The 16,508-nt window shown below is 40.6% G+C and overlaps 1 protein-coding gene across 1 annotated transcript in view; it reads right to left on the bottom strand.

The window, feature by feature from the left end:
- The window catches only part of Cenpu (centromere protein U), a 31,530-nt gene that overhangs the window by 1,717 nt on the left and 13,305 nt on the right, over window positions 1-16,508 (bottom strand). Inside the window, exons 6-12 of the mRNA XM_013023901.1 lie at window positions 15,922-15,979; window positions 11,213-11,356; window positions 10,187-10,295; window positions 6,436-6,514; window positions 6,167-6,214; window positions 5,530-5,591; window positions 1,903-2,059 (exon numbers count right to left, since the gene is read on the bottom strand). Coding sequence (XP_012879355.1) covers window positions 1,903-2,059; window positions 5,530-5,591; window positions 6,167-6,214; window positions 6,436-6,514; window positions 10,187-10,295; window positions 11,213-11,356; window positions 15,922-15,979 — 657 coding nt within the window. The remainder of the gene's footprint in view (window positions 1-1,902; window positions 2,060-5,529; window positions 5,592-6,166; window positions 6,215-6,435; window positions 6,515-10,186; window positions 10,296-11,212; window positions 11,357-15,921; window positions 15,980-16,508) is intronic.

A 16,508-nucleotide genomic window follows, 5' to 3' on the forward strand; every position in this document is an offset into this window, starting at 1 on the left:
GCCCTGGGTTCGATTCCTCAGCACCACATAAGCAAAAAGAAAAAAGCCGGAAGTGGCGCTGTGGCTCAAGTGGTAGAGCGCTAGCCTTGAGCTGAAGAGTTGAGGGACAGTGCCTAGGCCCAGAGTTCAAGCCCCATGACCGGACCCAAAAAAAAAAAAACCTATATAGTCCTGTAACTTCGTAACTCAAATCTCTTACTAATATAAAGTTTGACAGAGCTTTCCATTAGGTATGCCTTGCAGTTTTAATCTGAGATCATTACGAAAATTGATTTTAACTCATTTTCTTGGGTTATGATTGGTAATATAAAGTTGCAAGAGAACCACTCAGCAAAGTTTGCACTGCTCTCTTTTTACTCCAAAAGAACAGTTGGTTGAAGAACTGTGGCATCTGAATTATTAAAAATAGAAAATTAAGCCCGGGACAGGTGAGGACTTTGGGCAAGTAAATGGGCCTGCTTGATCTCACATTGATTTTAGCATGCAAAAACTCTAAGGAAGGTTGACCTACTGCATGAAGTGATGGAATGAGCAGTAAATACCAGGCCTATATCAACTAGAAAAGTTACTAGATCAACGAATTGTCGCAAGGTAGCCAAATTCTCCATATTTATTTATTTTGCTGGTCCTGGAGCTTGAACTCTGGGCATAGTTTTTGTGCACAAATTTAGCACTCTACCACTTGAGCCACAGCTCTAGTCTTTTTCCCCCCTATAATTGAGTGGAAGTAAGAGTTTCATGGACTTTCCTGCCCAGGCTGGCTTAAAACTGTGATTCTTAGATCTCAGCCTGTTGAGTAGCTAGGATTACAGATTTGAACCACTAGTACCTGGCTCATCATGTTCTTTTTTTTTTGGGTCTGGTCGTGGGGCCTGAACTCTGGGCCTGGGTGCTGTTCCTCAGCTCTTCAGCTCAAGGCTAGCGCTCTTCCACTTGAGCCAGAGTGCCACTTCCGGCTTTTTTCTTATGTGGTGCTGAGGAATTGAACCCAGGGCCTCATGCATGCAAGGCAAGCGCTCTCCCACTGAGCCACCTTCCCAGCCCCAGGCAAAGGCATTATAGCTGAGGATACAGCTCAATGATAGAGCGCTTTCCTAGCTTGTACCAGGCCCTGAGTTCAGTCACAGCAAACATGCACATACACACAGCATTTTGGCTTTTAATGAAAGTGATTAATGTTCAAATTGAAGCAATGCTACTATTAATTCATCAAATCTACAACCAAATACCAACTCCAAATAAGCTTTAAAATAGTTAGGTACGTAGATACCTTAAAAATATTCTTTCTGGATTTCTAATATGCGAACAGATATTTGACTCACAGAATTACTAAGACAAGTGTCAAAACATTAAAACTCAATTTAGAAGTGAAAAACACAAATCTGACCATGATTTACATAGATCTATATAATTATGTCTACTATATGTACATATTTTATATAAAATTACACTAGTGTATAAATACATAGTTTTTTCCAAATAAATATTTGTTATTCTGAGTTGGACATCATAACAATGGAAAAATTATAATCACAGAAATTGCAAAATTTATGAAAAATATACCATATTTTCCCATTGTGTTTTTGTTTCTTAATCTCTAAAAACAAAGAGAAAGGTTGGTCTTTAGAACATATGCAACTATCTGGTGATGTGGATGCAAAATTCAAGCCAGAAGAGCATGATGGTTAGTACACAAAGTACACACTTGTGAGGAACTTCACTTTTTAAAAAGTTCATGATTTCGGATTTTTAGCTCCTTAAGATTTTACTGAGTAGATAAAACTACAATAATGAATTTCAGTCATTTATAGTGACACTCTGTTCCTCTTCTTCAAAGCTACTGTCTTTTTAGCATACCCTCTCATGTACAGAAGCACTGTAAGAAGTAGAAATCAAACTTACTGTGTCTCGTATGTTGGGTTCTTTCTCCTGGAGATCTGAATAATCTTGGTGAAGCTGTTTTAAATTAGGTAAGAAGCACAGCACGTTGCTAAGAGATGACTTTCTCTCCTTAAGTTCTTCATATTTTGTTTGTAGTTGTTTCAGCTGTGGCTGTAACCTAGAATGAAATTATTTTCCCTTAAAATAAATGACATATAATGACAGCGCCTGAGGCCGAGCGACTTGTGTGAAAGCCAGAGGACTCAGTACAGGATCTCTGGCTCAGACACGAGGTCTGTGGGAGCGTTCTGGTTGAACGTGGACACGCAGTGAGTGATCACTTGGGACACTTCCAGAAGAATATGCTTTCCACTCCCAAGCTTCGTCATCAGTTACGTCTTGGGAAAGACTGAATGACAATGTAAGGCGGCTAACATTTTAAATCTCAGCTAGGCACTGCAATTTAATAGTGAAAACACGGGCAAGAAGTCTTCCCCGGTTTCTATCAAAATCTCACCCAGTCCTGAGGTGTAATAAAGCTGGTGGAAAAACTACCATAGCCTCGGGCTTAAATGCTTCATCTCTTGGTAGCTCAGTTCCTTCAGCTATAAAATAAAAAGGCCAACTTGCATTTTATGGCCAATAAAAAAATAAGACAGGCTGTCAATTTTTATTTTTCCAAGGAAAAATATTTTTAAAAAAACTATCTCTAAAACTAACCTTTCTGAGAGTCCTTCCAACAGTTCTTCACACTGAACCCCTGCAGCAGTAGCTGAGCAGACTCATTAGAGAGCTCAGAGGGCAGCAGGCTCTGAGTCAGTGGCCTGCCTGAGTGCTGACACCCACCCCCGCCCCTAAACTCCCATCCACCTAGGAGTGCCTGAGTTACCCCCTGTGCCACGCTGAGGTTTATTCTTACTATGCCTTTCAAAACATACTTCAACTTCTGAAAAAATATCTAGAACGAAATAAGTGTTCAGACTTGTCTGCTCCCCTCGCACTAGCGACAAGCATAACAAAGCAGGACTTACAAAGCTGTAACACCCCATCCCACAGGATGATCATGACAACTGGTGGTGGGCTCATAGATGGAGGACTGAGGGAAGTGGTCTGCCTCAGAAGCTCTTCCACATTACTGTCATTCTTTACATACCTTTCTTTATTTGTCGTGGGGCTTGAATCTGGGCCTGAGCACTGTCCCTCAGCTCTTCAGCTCAAGGCTAGCGCTCTACCACTTGAACTATAGTGCCACTTCCAGTTTTCTGGTGGTATATCGGAGATAAGAGTTTCACAAACTTTCCTGCCTGGGCTGGCTTTGAACTGAGATCCTCAGATCTCAGCCTCCTGAGTAGCTAGGATTACAGGTGTGAGCCACCACTGGCGCACGGCACTTTTAATTTTCTTATAATGACTTCGGCCAATGAAAACTTGATTATGGACCAGACCATACACTAAATTTGAGGACCACTGGACTAAGCAATTTCTCCCTCTTAAGTTTCTGTGGCAGTTTTAATTACACTCTTGACACATACCAGCTTTTCTCTTCTCAAGCTTCCCCCCTCAATCTCCCTAGCGCAGTGCTGAGACCAGAAGGCAGGGCCTTGTTCATGCGAGGCAACTGCTCTATCACTGAGCCTCATCCCCCCATCTCAAGCTAGTGAAGCTCACTAAGAGGGAAAAACATAACTCTCCAGCTCACAAAGCAATCCTGTCCTCAGAGGAGCTCCAAAAACTTCTCATGGGCTTCCAGACTCCTGTGCGCTCCAGTCTTTTTAAACAGCCCATGAGGATCACCCTGGCCTGCAAAAGCCGGCTAGGTCCTCCTGGCACAACACTTGGGAATAAATACAACATAAGAGTTGGGTATGGTGATACACAGATCTAATCCCAGCACTCAAGAGGTCAAGGCTAGCTCAGGTTACAGAACAAAACAAGCGAACAACATAAATAGTAACACTTTCTGTATACCAGCCACCATGAAGCACCTGCAGATGAATTCCCACACCTGCTCAGGTGTAGGTAATATGCCATATACAGAAGCAGGACTGGAAGAAGTAACTTGCTGAAGGTTTTCTAGAAAGTAGCAAGCAGAGGCTTCTTCCAACCCAGACAGTAATTGCGGAGTTTATGCATTAAGTTGTTAATAGGGCTGTCTAGGCCAGAGAGGAGGTGAACTAGCAAAGATCAATTCTAATTTCTCCTGAGCTGATGCATTCTGCAAACCCTGCGGTCACCAGGTGCCCAAGTGCAAATCCTAGTTCTTTTACGTTTTGGGTTTTTATTGTTTGGTTGGTTTTTTTGCCAGTCCTGGAGCTTGAACTCAGCTGGACACTATCCTTGAGCTTCTTTTGCTCAAGGTTAGCACTCTATCACTTGAGCCATAGCACCACTTCCAGCTTCTTCTGTGTATGTGGTACTGAGGACTCAAACCCAGGGCTTCATGCATGCTAGGCAAGGACTCTTATCACTAAGTCACATTCCCAGCCCATGCCTAGCACCGTAATAATGACCTGTAGAAAAAAACACTCCTCCATTGAACAAACTGTATTGTCCTTTTAGGTGAGCTCTCCTACAGGATTTTTCTTTTTAAAAATTATATTTAGTTGTATAAAGGAGGTGTCACTTAACAAAGCAGTACATGAATACAGTACATCCTGATCTGTGTCATCGCCACCCCCAACCATTCTATCCCCTCTTATTCACCCCTCCCTTCCATTTCTTAATTTTGTGGTATTTATAATAAATCCTTGATTGCATTCTCCCCTCCTTCCTCTTTTTATTGTCTACCCCCATTCTCCTGGCCTTCCCCTTGCAAGGACTCATTTTTTGGTGCTTATTTTGTTGGGCTTTGACTTAATCTTTCTAAAAAATTGTATTATTTGAGCTTTCTATAGCATCTATTATAATTTAATTCACTTGGAACTGCTTGCATACCACCCAGTGTGTTTACTTACAGATTCATAGGCACATTCTAGCTACTACTAATGAGAGAAACCATGCAACCTTTTGTTTCTCTGGGTCTGGCTTGCTTTACTTAATGTAATTCTTTCCAAGTCTTTCCATTTCCTTACAAGTGGTACAGTATCATTCTTTTCTAATAGATGAGTAAAATTCCATTGTGTGTGTGTGTGTGTGTGTGTATATATATATATATATATATATATACATAACATATTTTCTTTTTTTTGGGGGGGGTCCGGTCGTGGGGCCTGAACTCTGGGCCTGGGCGCTGTCCCTCAGCTCTTCAGCTCAAGGCTAGCTCTCTACCACTTGAGCCACAGCGCCACTTCCGGCTTTTTTCTTTTTGTTTAAGTGGTGCTGAGGAATCGAACCCAGGGCCTTGAGCATGCAAGGCAAGCGCTCTACCACTGAGCCACCTTCCCAGCCCCTACCATATTTTCTTAATCCATTTGTCCATTAAGGGGCATCTGGGCTGATTCCATATCTTGGCTATGGTAAACAGTGCTGTAATGAACAGGGTTGTACTGTAGCCTTGTTTGTGTTCTATTAGATGCAGATGTCCAGGAGTGGAATGGCTGGATCATAGGGTAGTATGTTCTGTTTTTTTTTTTTTTTTTTTGAGGAACCTCCACACTGCTTTCTAGAGTGGTTGAATAAGCCTTCATTCACAGGATTTTAATATCTTACCGAAGCAATTCATCCTGGACTTCAATCAAACGCTGTCTTTTCTTTTCAATGCTGGTGATCACCTAAGTAATACAATTTCTTGGTTAAATCCATAATACACTGCTACATACTGGAAGTGCAGAGGGAAATAAGATTGACTAGATAGGGCTTAGAAGGTTTTCTTTAGCATTCTGGCGGGAATGTGGAGGTATGCCTTTGAAGGCAACTATGGGACTCTGGCCCCGCACCTAGCTCTCTTTTACTCCCTGGTTCACGATGTTGAGTGGTTTTGTTTTGACAAATGCTACCCTTATGATGTACTGCTTTACCAGAAGCTTGAAATCAGTGGGGCCAACTACTCATCAACTGGGACCTTCAAAGCTCTGAGCCAAAACAACGCTTTTCTCTTCATAAGATGATTACCTCAAGCATTTCATTATGGTGTTGGGAAGGCTAGCAAACAGATCCCTGTTCCTTAGCTTGCATTAATGTTACACACCCAATAAACCACAAGGTCAACTAATGAAAGTCTGACTAAAAAGCTAAGAATATTTTATACAAACTCTAAAGGTTACAAACCCCAAAGTTAAGTCTTTTACTTAATTTCACTTGTTAGTAATGCTTAACTTATCACCAAATGATTCTCTAAGTGACTTACCTTAGCATTCTTCCTTTTCAGAGTTTTCAGTGTCTGGACTTCTTTGAGCTACACAAAACAAAAATAAATCTGTGTATTTTCCAAATATATTTCCAAATACTAATTCAATTCATATATATCACACTTAGTTTAAAAATAGTGTGAGATATGGGCAGTTCTCATGAGTTTATTTTCATATTTCCAGCAAATGCAAACTGTTCTTTTAACAATAGGTGCCATCCTAGGACAGGTCAAAAAACATGTAGCAATAAATTTGTCAGTGGGCTTACCATTCTGATGAGTTCTTCTTTAATGTTAAGGTAAAATTTGGTGACGGCTTCTTCACAAACTGCAGATTTGATTCTTTGTCTGCAAAGCAATTAAAGGGGAAAAGAGTCATCCTAGGTATTACAATGGGTTTTGAAATGTGGGTTTCATTTGCTTAATATATAAACACATCATTTGGCATATATCATTTTAAACCTAAGATGGTGGCAATGTTTGACCTGTACCCCCTTTTAAAGTCCTTTAGGCTTAAAATATAAAATGCTGGCCAGGCACTGGTGACTCACATCTATAATTCTAGTTAATCAGGAGGCTAGGATAAGAGGATCACAGTTCAAAGCTAGCTCCAGACAAGAGAGTTTGAGACTCTTATCTCCAGTTGACCACAAAAAACCCAGGAGTAGAACTGTGGCTCAAATGGTAAACGTGCCAGCTTAGAGCAACGAAGCTAAGATACAATGCCCAGGTCCGGAGTTCAAGCCCTGGCAAACATATACAAAACAAAAACAAAAAGGACTGAGGGACATAGCTGTAGTGGTAGAGTACCTACCTAGCAAGTACAAAAGTACAAGAACTCAAACTCAAGTCCCAGTACACAAAAAAGAAAATACTTCTTGGGTAAAGATGAACACTGGAAACATGCCTCAACCAAACAAAACACAACAAAAAAATATTTTTTCCCAAGTCCTTTGAGGAGCCATCCCCAGCATTGGCTAATTCCACAGCCCAACATGGTTAGAGTCAGTTCTAATCCTTCCTTACTGCCTGCCCTAATGACCAGCAGATCTGACTCCTCCTCTAGCAGCTGGGGAAATGACTGGATGGTATGTTTTAACTAACAACTAGTAAGCAGTCGTAAGTATTTTTACTATCCACAAACATGGAATTTCTTCAATAGTTACTTCCATCAATTTTGTAGTTTTCTTTGTAAGTATCTTGTATCTATTTTGTTAGATATATATCTAAGTATCATGTCTTATTTTGGAGGTTGCTACTTGAAATTTTTTTTTATGTCTTTTTAATGTCAAATTCTCCAGTCCTTACTAGGAATACACAAAAGCAACTGACTTTTATATCTTGCAAAAGCTCAGATGTCATCTGAGGACAAAGACCATTTTGTTTCTTCTTTCCCAGTCTATATTTTCATTTTTCTTGTCTTATTGCCTTTTTCCTGGTCTTGGTTGGAAATCTTCTGGTTTGTCATCATTAAGTATGGTACTCACTATAAGCTCTTGCTGTAATCATATATTGCATGAGTTTATTTATTTATTTTGTTGGTCTTGGAGCTTGAACTCTGGGCCTGGGCACTGTCCCTGAGCTCTTCAGCTCAAGGCATGAACTCTACCACTTGAGCCACAGTGCCACTTCCAGTTTTCTTGCAGTTAATTGGAGATAAGAGTCTCATGAACTTTCCTGCCTGGGCTGGCTTTGAACTGTGATCCTCTGATCTCAGCCTCTTGAGTAGCTAGGATTACAGGTGTGAGCCACTGGTGTCAGCAAGTTTTTTTTTTTGCTAAATTTTGGTGTATTTGAGACTTTCTAAATAAATAATGCTGCCACATAGTACCTTTTAAATATATTAAAAACAATAGCAAGAGAGAAAAACCACTGTGTCCCTATCTTGGGGTTCATTTCACTTATCATCTTATATGTATATAGCTTTTGACCTTTTCTGCTTGTCCTAGATTTATACTAGTTATTGCAAGTAACGGTATAACCCCTGTTTTCACTGTATTTGATGTCGGTGCCCTGCATCTTGTATATACATTTTTCTAATTTGGGGAGGGGAAGGGAAATAACAAAATGTTGAAATAAGGATACAGGTTAACCCACTATAACAATGAGATGTACAAGACACTATGTTAAAAACGAACTTTACAACTTGGGGGGTGGGGAGGGAGGAGTTGAGGAAGGAAGGGATAGTAGGGGAAAAACAAGGGAGGAGGTAACAATGCTCAATAGGAAATGTACTCATTAGCCTATTCATGTAACTGTAACCCTTCCATACAGAATTTTTACAATAAAAAATATAAAAAATAATAATTTCTTCTAAGGACAGAGACCGTTTTATTTCTTTCCCAATCTATACTTTCATTTTTCTTGTCTTACTATGTTAGGTAAAACTTCCAGTATGATGTTAAACAGGAAGGAGACATTCTTGCCTTTGCCTGGTTGGAAGTCTTCTGGTTTGTCATCATTAAGTACGGTGCTCACTATAAGCTCTTGGTAAATATTCTTTATCATGTTAAAGATGCTTTCCTTGATTTTTACTGAGGTTTAATTATAAATAGGTTCTGGGTTTTTGGCCAGTGTTTTTCTTGTACTTATTAACATCATATCAATGCACTCAGGGCACTAACCTCAGTCATCCCCCTCCTTGTCCCTTGCCCAACCTCCTTGCTCTCAGATATCTGCTACAGCCCCCTCGAAGACCTTTGTGCCCTGATACTGTCCATCCAAGGCAGGATTCCCCTATCTTTCTGTCACCAGTGAAATCACCCTTGATCACAGTTGGAATACTACTTGGTACATTCTGATAGGTGTGAAGTATGGAAACATTTTCTTTACCACTCTGGTAAAAATACAGAACAAATTATCCCATTAAGCCAGCCCTGGTGGCTCACGCCTGTAATCCTAGCTAATCAGGAGGCTGGAATCTCAGGACTGCAGTTTGAAGTTAGTCTGAGAAGGACAGTCCACAAGACTCCAAAAAAATAAATAAATCTAAAAAAGCTGAAAATACAACTGTGGCTCAGTAGGTAGAATGCTAGCCTTGAGCAAAATAAGCTCAAAGACAGCACTCAGGCCCTGAGTTCAAGCCCCAGGACTGGCATGCACATACACAAACAAAAAACTCCAAAACCAAAGTACAACATCAGTCATGTTTAAGCATACAGTAGTGTTAACTATACAGTACTGTTGGATAGTTCTGTTTTACAACACATCTCTAGGTTAGTGGTATATGGATGTCTCCAAGGCCGACCAGTATCTTTTAAAGCATTGTTAAAGAAATATCTTCCCTCCACTAGAACTGGAGCAAGCAGTCCGCCAAGCCTTTCATGGTTCTTCCCCAGAGCTCTTGAATGTTCTCTACACAAGCTCTGCCAAATCAGATGCACGAGATGGGTCCCGTGCCCTGGCTCACTGGGGGCATCCTCCTAGGCTGCAAGTCTAACATTCCTGGACATTCTCATGATGCTCCTCACCCTGGTGGCAACACTGATTCTAGAGGCAAATCTCTCTGGGGAGTGTGAGAGGAACTAGACTTGGTTTTGGAGAGAGCCGCGGAATATCCCCAATGTGAATGCTGAGTGGCAGACAGGAATGCCTCAGTTCTCACCATTTTCTGCTTCCTCTCCATCCCTGCCCCTTCCCAGCATTGTGATATATGTAGCCTCTTAGCCCCTGACGTGCCACTCTGGGAACAGATCTATGCCTGATGCCATTCTGTGCCCACCTCCATGCCTGTTGCTCACAGGAGCTGACAGTGACAGCTGTGGCCTTTCTCTACACCCAACAGCTGGGAAAGGGTGGGCAATTTACAACCATTTTAAAAGCAAAACACATCAGATCAGAGAGTCTATTAGAAACATTTAGAACAGATGACCACAAGTCTAATACATGAATACTGGAGTATCATGGAAAGGTTCAAATGTAATGATAATGAAAACACACATCAAAGTCTGTGGGATGAGCAAAAGCAGCACCTTCTTCACGGGCCATTGATCGGCCCAGGCCTCACAGCCAATGACTTACTTATATTGCAGGAAGATTTTCTCAAATGCAGACAAAATAATATCCAACTCCATGATGTCACTGGCTTTCCTTCCTTCTAGACACCAAATATGCATACTCTCAGAAGCATCTAGAATGTTAAGACAAGTCAATTTAATAAACTGATTATTCATGATTTGGTTCTAGATCCAAGCTTCTGAAAGCCTGAAACAAGATGGCCCAAAGCACCCCAGAAGAGCTATCTTCACTCCTTCCTTCCCATCGAAATCCTACTGTCAACCGCTGTGTCTGTATTTACTAGTTTGCTGTTACCCAACATCCACTGGTGATACAGCTCTTCTCCATTTGCTTATTCCCCAAATTTTAATCTGATAGGCCTTGTGTTGAGAACATCATGCTTATTGAGTATATTTGTTTAAAATACACTGGATGAGCAGTCTAGAGATTTAAGTCCCCTTCTGAGCTTCAATCTCACTCATCCTGAGATGAGTTTCCTCAATGGGAAGAGTGGATGAAATAAAACATATCCTGCAAGTGAATGCATTTATGAAGACTATAAATTACTATAAGGTGTGATTATCAGACATTTTCTAACAAACACCCACATTTTCTATATAAAGTTAAATGTCTGGCAGATAAGCCAGCTCTTTTTCCTTAATTAATTCCTATTGCTAGTGAGCTTCCTGATTCAAGTTCAATGCTTCCAGATCCAAGTTCAATGTGTGGCTGTGGTGCATCCATGACAGCTGAAATTCTTTGCTTTGCTATTCTTCCCTTTTCCCCTTCCCTTCAAATCTGGCTTGATCAATAACTAGGACCTGAAGGCGCAATGCTGGGCAGCTCCAAGACCATCGTAAGTGAACTGCAGCTTCTAACTTTCACCTCCTTCAGTGCTCCCTCTCATGTCAACCATCACATGAAACTCTGACTACCAAACCACAGGTGAGCCAAGCTACAGGCACAAAAGAACAAACAGTATGCACAGGAGCTCCAAGGCACAGACATGTGAAAAGAACTCTCAGACCTGCCACCCCAGCCCAGTCTCACCCACTGAATGTGCAGAATGACCCAAAGCAAGATTCTGAGGAGAGCAAATGGTGGTGGTTTGTACATCTGGGGTTGGCAGATTTATTCTGTCCACTACTAGGTAGTAAGTACTGTTGCCTTTGTGATGCATGCCCAGGATCCCAGCTATGGTAATAAGTATAAATAGGGGGATCATGGTAGCCAAATGCAAGATCCTATCTCAACAATAACCAAAACATTCAGGGATGGGGGCGTGCTCAAGCAGTAGAGCACCTATGATCAAACACAAAGCTTTGCATTCAAATCCCAGTGCCACCAAAAACCCCAAAACACTGGCTGGGCTCACTTAAGGCATAATCTACAAATTAAGTCTTAACTTTTTTGTCTTTAAACCTGGTAAGAAGAGTAGTAGCTATATCTCACATGTTTTTGAGGATGATATCAAACAATATGACACATAATCAACAGCCCAGTATTAGTGAAAGCCACTCTTGTTTCTGGGACAAACACATAATACCAATCCAATTCAGCCACCATCCTGTCTCCTGAATCTCTATTCACCTAAGCCCAGTACCAGGATCTTTAGAAAACTAGTAATCAGTAAAAAGCAGTCCAGCTTTTGCAAAGTAAGCAATACCTAAACGGATTATTAATCCAAATCAAATCATCCTTACCTCACAGGACCAATCATTGATTAAGATCTATATATGATCTCTGAATGAAAACATTTTTTGTTTTGACTTAGAATTTGTTTTCTAATGTGAGTTATTTTGCATACAGAATTATTTATTTATTTTTTTTAATTTTCTTTTATTTGTGAACATACTGTACAGAGGGGTTACAATTGCATGGGCAGGATAATGCGTACATTTCTTACCAAGCATTGCAGCCTCCTCCTTTGTTTACCCTTCCCATCCCTTCCCAGCCTCCCCCCTCCCCCCATCCCAATCCTTCTCAGAATTATTTATATATGTGATATAAACATGAACAATAGCTGCATGCTTGCCTTCAGAACAGATTAATAAGAAGGTTCACAAGGATCTGAACACTATGTATACCCCTAACCCCAGAACATTCCCCGCCTGCCTTGTTGTAGTTGCCACTCTGAATTGAGTTTATCATTGTTCAGTCCTACTGCACATGAACATAATCCTAAGCAATGTAAGGTTCTACATGCTTTTGACTGTTTTATATTTATGCTGATGCACTTTTGTATTCTGTTCCTGTGCATGAACATACCACAATTACTCTACCAGCCCTGCATGAAAGGTTTTGCTAGCATGGACAATAATGCTATACTCACATGCATGTTTCGGGGGAAGAGACAAGAACTGCATAAATACACCCACAAATGACAGCTAGGTTTGAAAGCCTGTGTATTTTATTTTCAGAGTTACATGAGAGAGGTCAAAATGGCTTTCAACTTAGTTTTATCTCTATAGCTGTGGTGGCTAAGAGTTTCTACAGATAATCACCAAATTAAATACAGACTTGAGACTCAAATATCCGCCAGTGTAATACAACAACAGGGTGTGTGTCTCACTGTAGCTGGAGCTTTAAATCTCTGGCTAATGACTGTTACACTTTGCATACTCTATGTCCCCCAAAGGCCCATGTGTTAAAGGCACTACAGGGAGATGGTTGATCCTCTGAGAGGAGAGCCTGGTGGGAGGTCTTTAGGACGCTGAAGCATGCCTTTAAAGAGGTCCTTGGGACACTGGCCCCTTCCTCATCTTCAAAATCTCCATGTACTCCCACCATGATGTGCTGCCTTACCACAGGCCCAAAGCAGTGGATGGCCAACCAATCATGAACTGGGACCTCTAAACCGTGAGCCACAGTGAACTGTTTTTCTTTTATAAGTAGATTATCTTAGGTATTTTATTAAGTAACTGAAATCTGACTAACACAGAAATGGAATCTCTTCAACTGCTTGCTGTACTGTTTTGCTCTTCTGTCATAGTCTAATGGTGTCCCATTTCCCCTTTTTCTTTCTTTCTTTTTGTGCCAGTACCAGAGTTTGAACTTAGGGATCTGGCACTTTCCTTTGGTTTGCCTATATGACTAGTGTTACTACTTGAGCCATACCTCCAGTCCAGCATTTTGCTGGCTTAATGGAGTTGGAGTCTCTCAGGATTTTATGCTTGGCTGCCTATGAACTTCAGCAACTCTATTTACCAAGATAAATAAAAACATGTTCACACACACGCGCACACACACACACACACACACACACACACACACACACACACACACACACGGGCTGCCTATGAACTTCAGCAACTCTATTTACCAAGATAAATAAAAACATGTTCACACACACGCGCACGCGCGCGCGTGCACACACACACACACACACACACACACACACACAAAAGTATTAAAAAGTTCATAATGGCTTTACTCATAATAGCCAAACCCAGAAACAATTGCCCATCAATGAGAATGGATAAATTGTGGTTGGGTGACACAATGAATGCTACTAAGCAATAAAAGTGACTCAAAACAGTATGAGTAAATCTCAAAACATTGTATACTACTTGATGCTATCAATATAATATTCTGGAACATGTAAATTAATGGATGATAGAAAAACAATCTTCAAAAAAATTGTCTCTGGTAATGATGGCAGGGACTGATATTCAAGAGTTATGGGGGAGGGGGATCTTTCTAGAACAATAGTGAATTACATACATTTGCATTTTCCAAGACTCCATGGTGATTTCACGCTTAAAAATCTGGGATTTCATTGTCTATACATTTTAATGGAAAGGAAAAAAAACTATAAACCAACATTGAACTCCAGTTAATGATGCATAAACTTAGGGATTTCAGAAGAAGTGTACTATACTTGTAATTTATTTTAAGCTGCCTTAAGAAATTAAAATGGATTAACTGACAGATAAGGGATAAGGCCAATGTAATAAAAGGTACTTTAAAAACTGAAGTAATAGGAATATCAATACAGTAATAATTCTTTCAAATTGGTTTTATGTTGAAATTTTTCATCATAAAATGCTAGAAAAAATGTTACTCAAAGTCATATTTTTAATTTTTAAAAGCAAAATTTTATGAGCTTTCGTAAAAGCTTAGGGATGGATGTTTTTCCTGAACATCTGTATGAGAGACTACATATAAACACTCATCTGGTACCTGAGTCTGTGGCTTCATTTCTTGGTTTTTTCTTTTTGCCTGGAACCACGGTCCTTTTTCTCTGAGTCTTCTACCAAAAAATGAATTTAAAAAAAGGTTTTGTTTTTTTTTAAAAAAAACATTATTAAAAAGACAACATTACTAAACTCAAAATATTTTAGCTATATTTCTCATTTAGGCCTAAATTATCATATTAGTCATATAAATTACATACATAAAACATTAAAAAATTAAAACTTTCATTTGATGAATATCTGTAGAAGGGAAAAAGTGGAAGTCTTATTAAGATAACAATGAAATAGATGGGCAAAGTGGCAATAATAGTAATAATAGTAGTAATAATAATACCATTAGTTGGGGCTGGGAATGTGGCTTAATGCTAATAGAGTGCTTGCTTAGCATGCATGAAGCCCTAGGTTTGATTCCTCAGGACCACATAAACAGAAAAAGCCAGAAGTGGTGCTGTGGCTCAAGTGGTAGAGTGCTAGCCTTGGGCAAAAGCAGCTCAGGGACAGTGCCCAGGCCCTGAGCTCAAGGCCCAGGACTGGCAAAAAAAAAATTAAAAAAAAAAAAAAGAAATAAAATATCAGCAGTGGAAAGGAAGGCAGGCTGAGTGTTCTAGCTCAGCCTGCACTATTACAGAGCAAGACCCTGTCTCAAAAACAAAAGAAAAGTCCACAAAGAACTTCCCAACAAAAAAAAGATAATGTGAATAGAACCAGCTCAAATTTTTATTTAACGTGATATGGTGAAGTACCAGCTCTTATGGCTCTCTGGGAGAAGCAAGATGGCTCTCCTTCAACCTTTGCCCCAAATTCTTTGGTTGGCCACCAAAGAAACTGACATAAAGCAGATCAATAGGAGAAAAGCAGTATTTAACTACTTGCACATGTATGGCACAGGAGACAGGAAGCAGAGTCAGATGACTGAAGCTACATCCTGAGCTACAAAAAGGAATAGGAGGCTGAGGGGCATGTGAGAGTGGGGTCACCAAAGTGATGAAGAAGGGAGGACAGAAGAGTAGGGCGAAGGAACGTGCCCTCATCGTAAATGGTCCCCTGGCAGACCAGTTCCTGCTACAGATACTTTTACTCCACAGATTCCCATTACAGCTGTCAACTTCCTGTATGAAGGCACAGCTTTTAGAGCCACCCTTATGCCTGCAGTTTCTCGGAATAATCAGCTGGAAATGTGCACTTGGGGTGCGCACTTGGGGTGAACTATTCTGGCTCATTTCAGAGGAATGTCAGGAGTCTCCACGCTCTTGTCATGAACAACCATGAAATGAGGGAAGGAGTGGTAACTTTATTTAGACATGACAAGAGGCAACATGGGTTTTCTGAAAAGGGGGAGACTGGGATCCCAATGAGCCCAGTGGATACCTTGCCTCTATGTTTGTGGACAACTTCCAGACAGCTGCAGAGCAGCTGAAGCCCAAGGGCAGCCTGTAATCCCATTCAACTGGAGGGGCAGGCATGGAGCACAGGGAAGCGGAGGCTCCTCGGAGGAGCTGCTCAGACAATCAGGACTCTGTCCAGGAGTCCCTGGGAGGCCATCAGGCAGTGCTGTCTACGTACAGCGTGAGTATAAGAAGTTTCCAGAAAAAGTGCTATATGCGATTAAAGACCTAACAGCCTAAGACAGGAAGTGTTGGGAGAAATTAGATGTAGAACAACTGGTTAATTCCTGTGTGGCAATCAGAAACACTACATTTAGGAATAAAAAGTATAAACTATTCACTCTCAGACATGGTCATATTGCTCTGAACAGGATAAACTCTGGATCTTAGGAGAAGGATACAAAAAGAACTATCTTTTGCCAAAGGATCCCAGTCTATAAAGTGAATTACATTGCAATGCCATTTATAGGAGAGAGACAGAGGACATGCCTACCCAAAAAGGCTCCACGTGGACAGTAATTAACGAACAGCTTGAGAAATTACACTGCTCTAGAGAGTAAGGCAGACCCACCCCAACAAAGCCTAAAAGCAAGCTCTGACCACATGCACCAAGAAACAGAGAGGAAGTGGTTATAAAACTGTAAGATGACTTGAATAATTCTGTCCCCTTGAGCATGGACAGCACCTTTGACAGGATGGCCACTTCCTTGATAATACACAGTGTAGTATTCTGGAGAGTCTCCAGCTGGCTTTTTTTTTTTTTTT

This window comes from Dipodomys ordii, unplaced genomic scaffold, assembly GCF_000151885.1.
Source record: "Dipodomys ordii isolate 6190 unplaced genomic scaffold, Dord_2.0 Scaffold4, whole genome shotgun sequence".
NCBI classification, from domain to species: Eukaryota; Metazoa; Chordata; class Mammalia; order Rodentia; family Heteromyidae; genus Dipodomys; species Dipodomys ordii.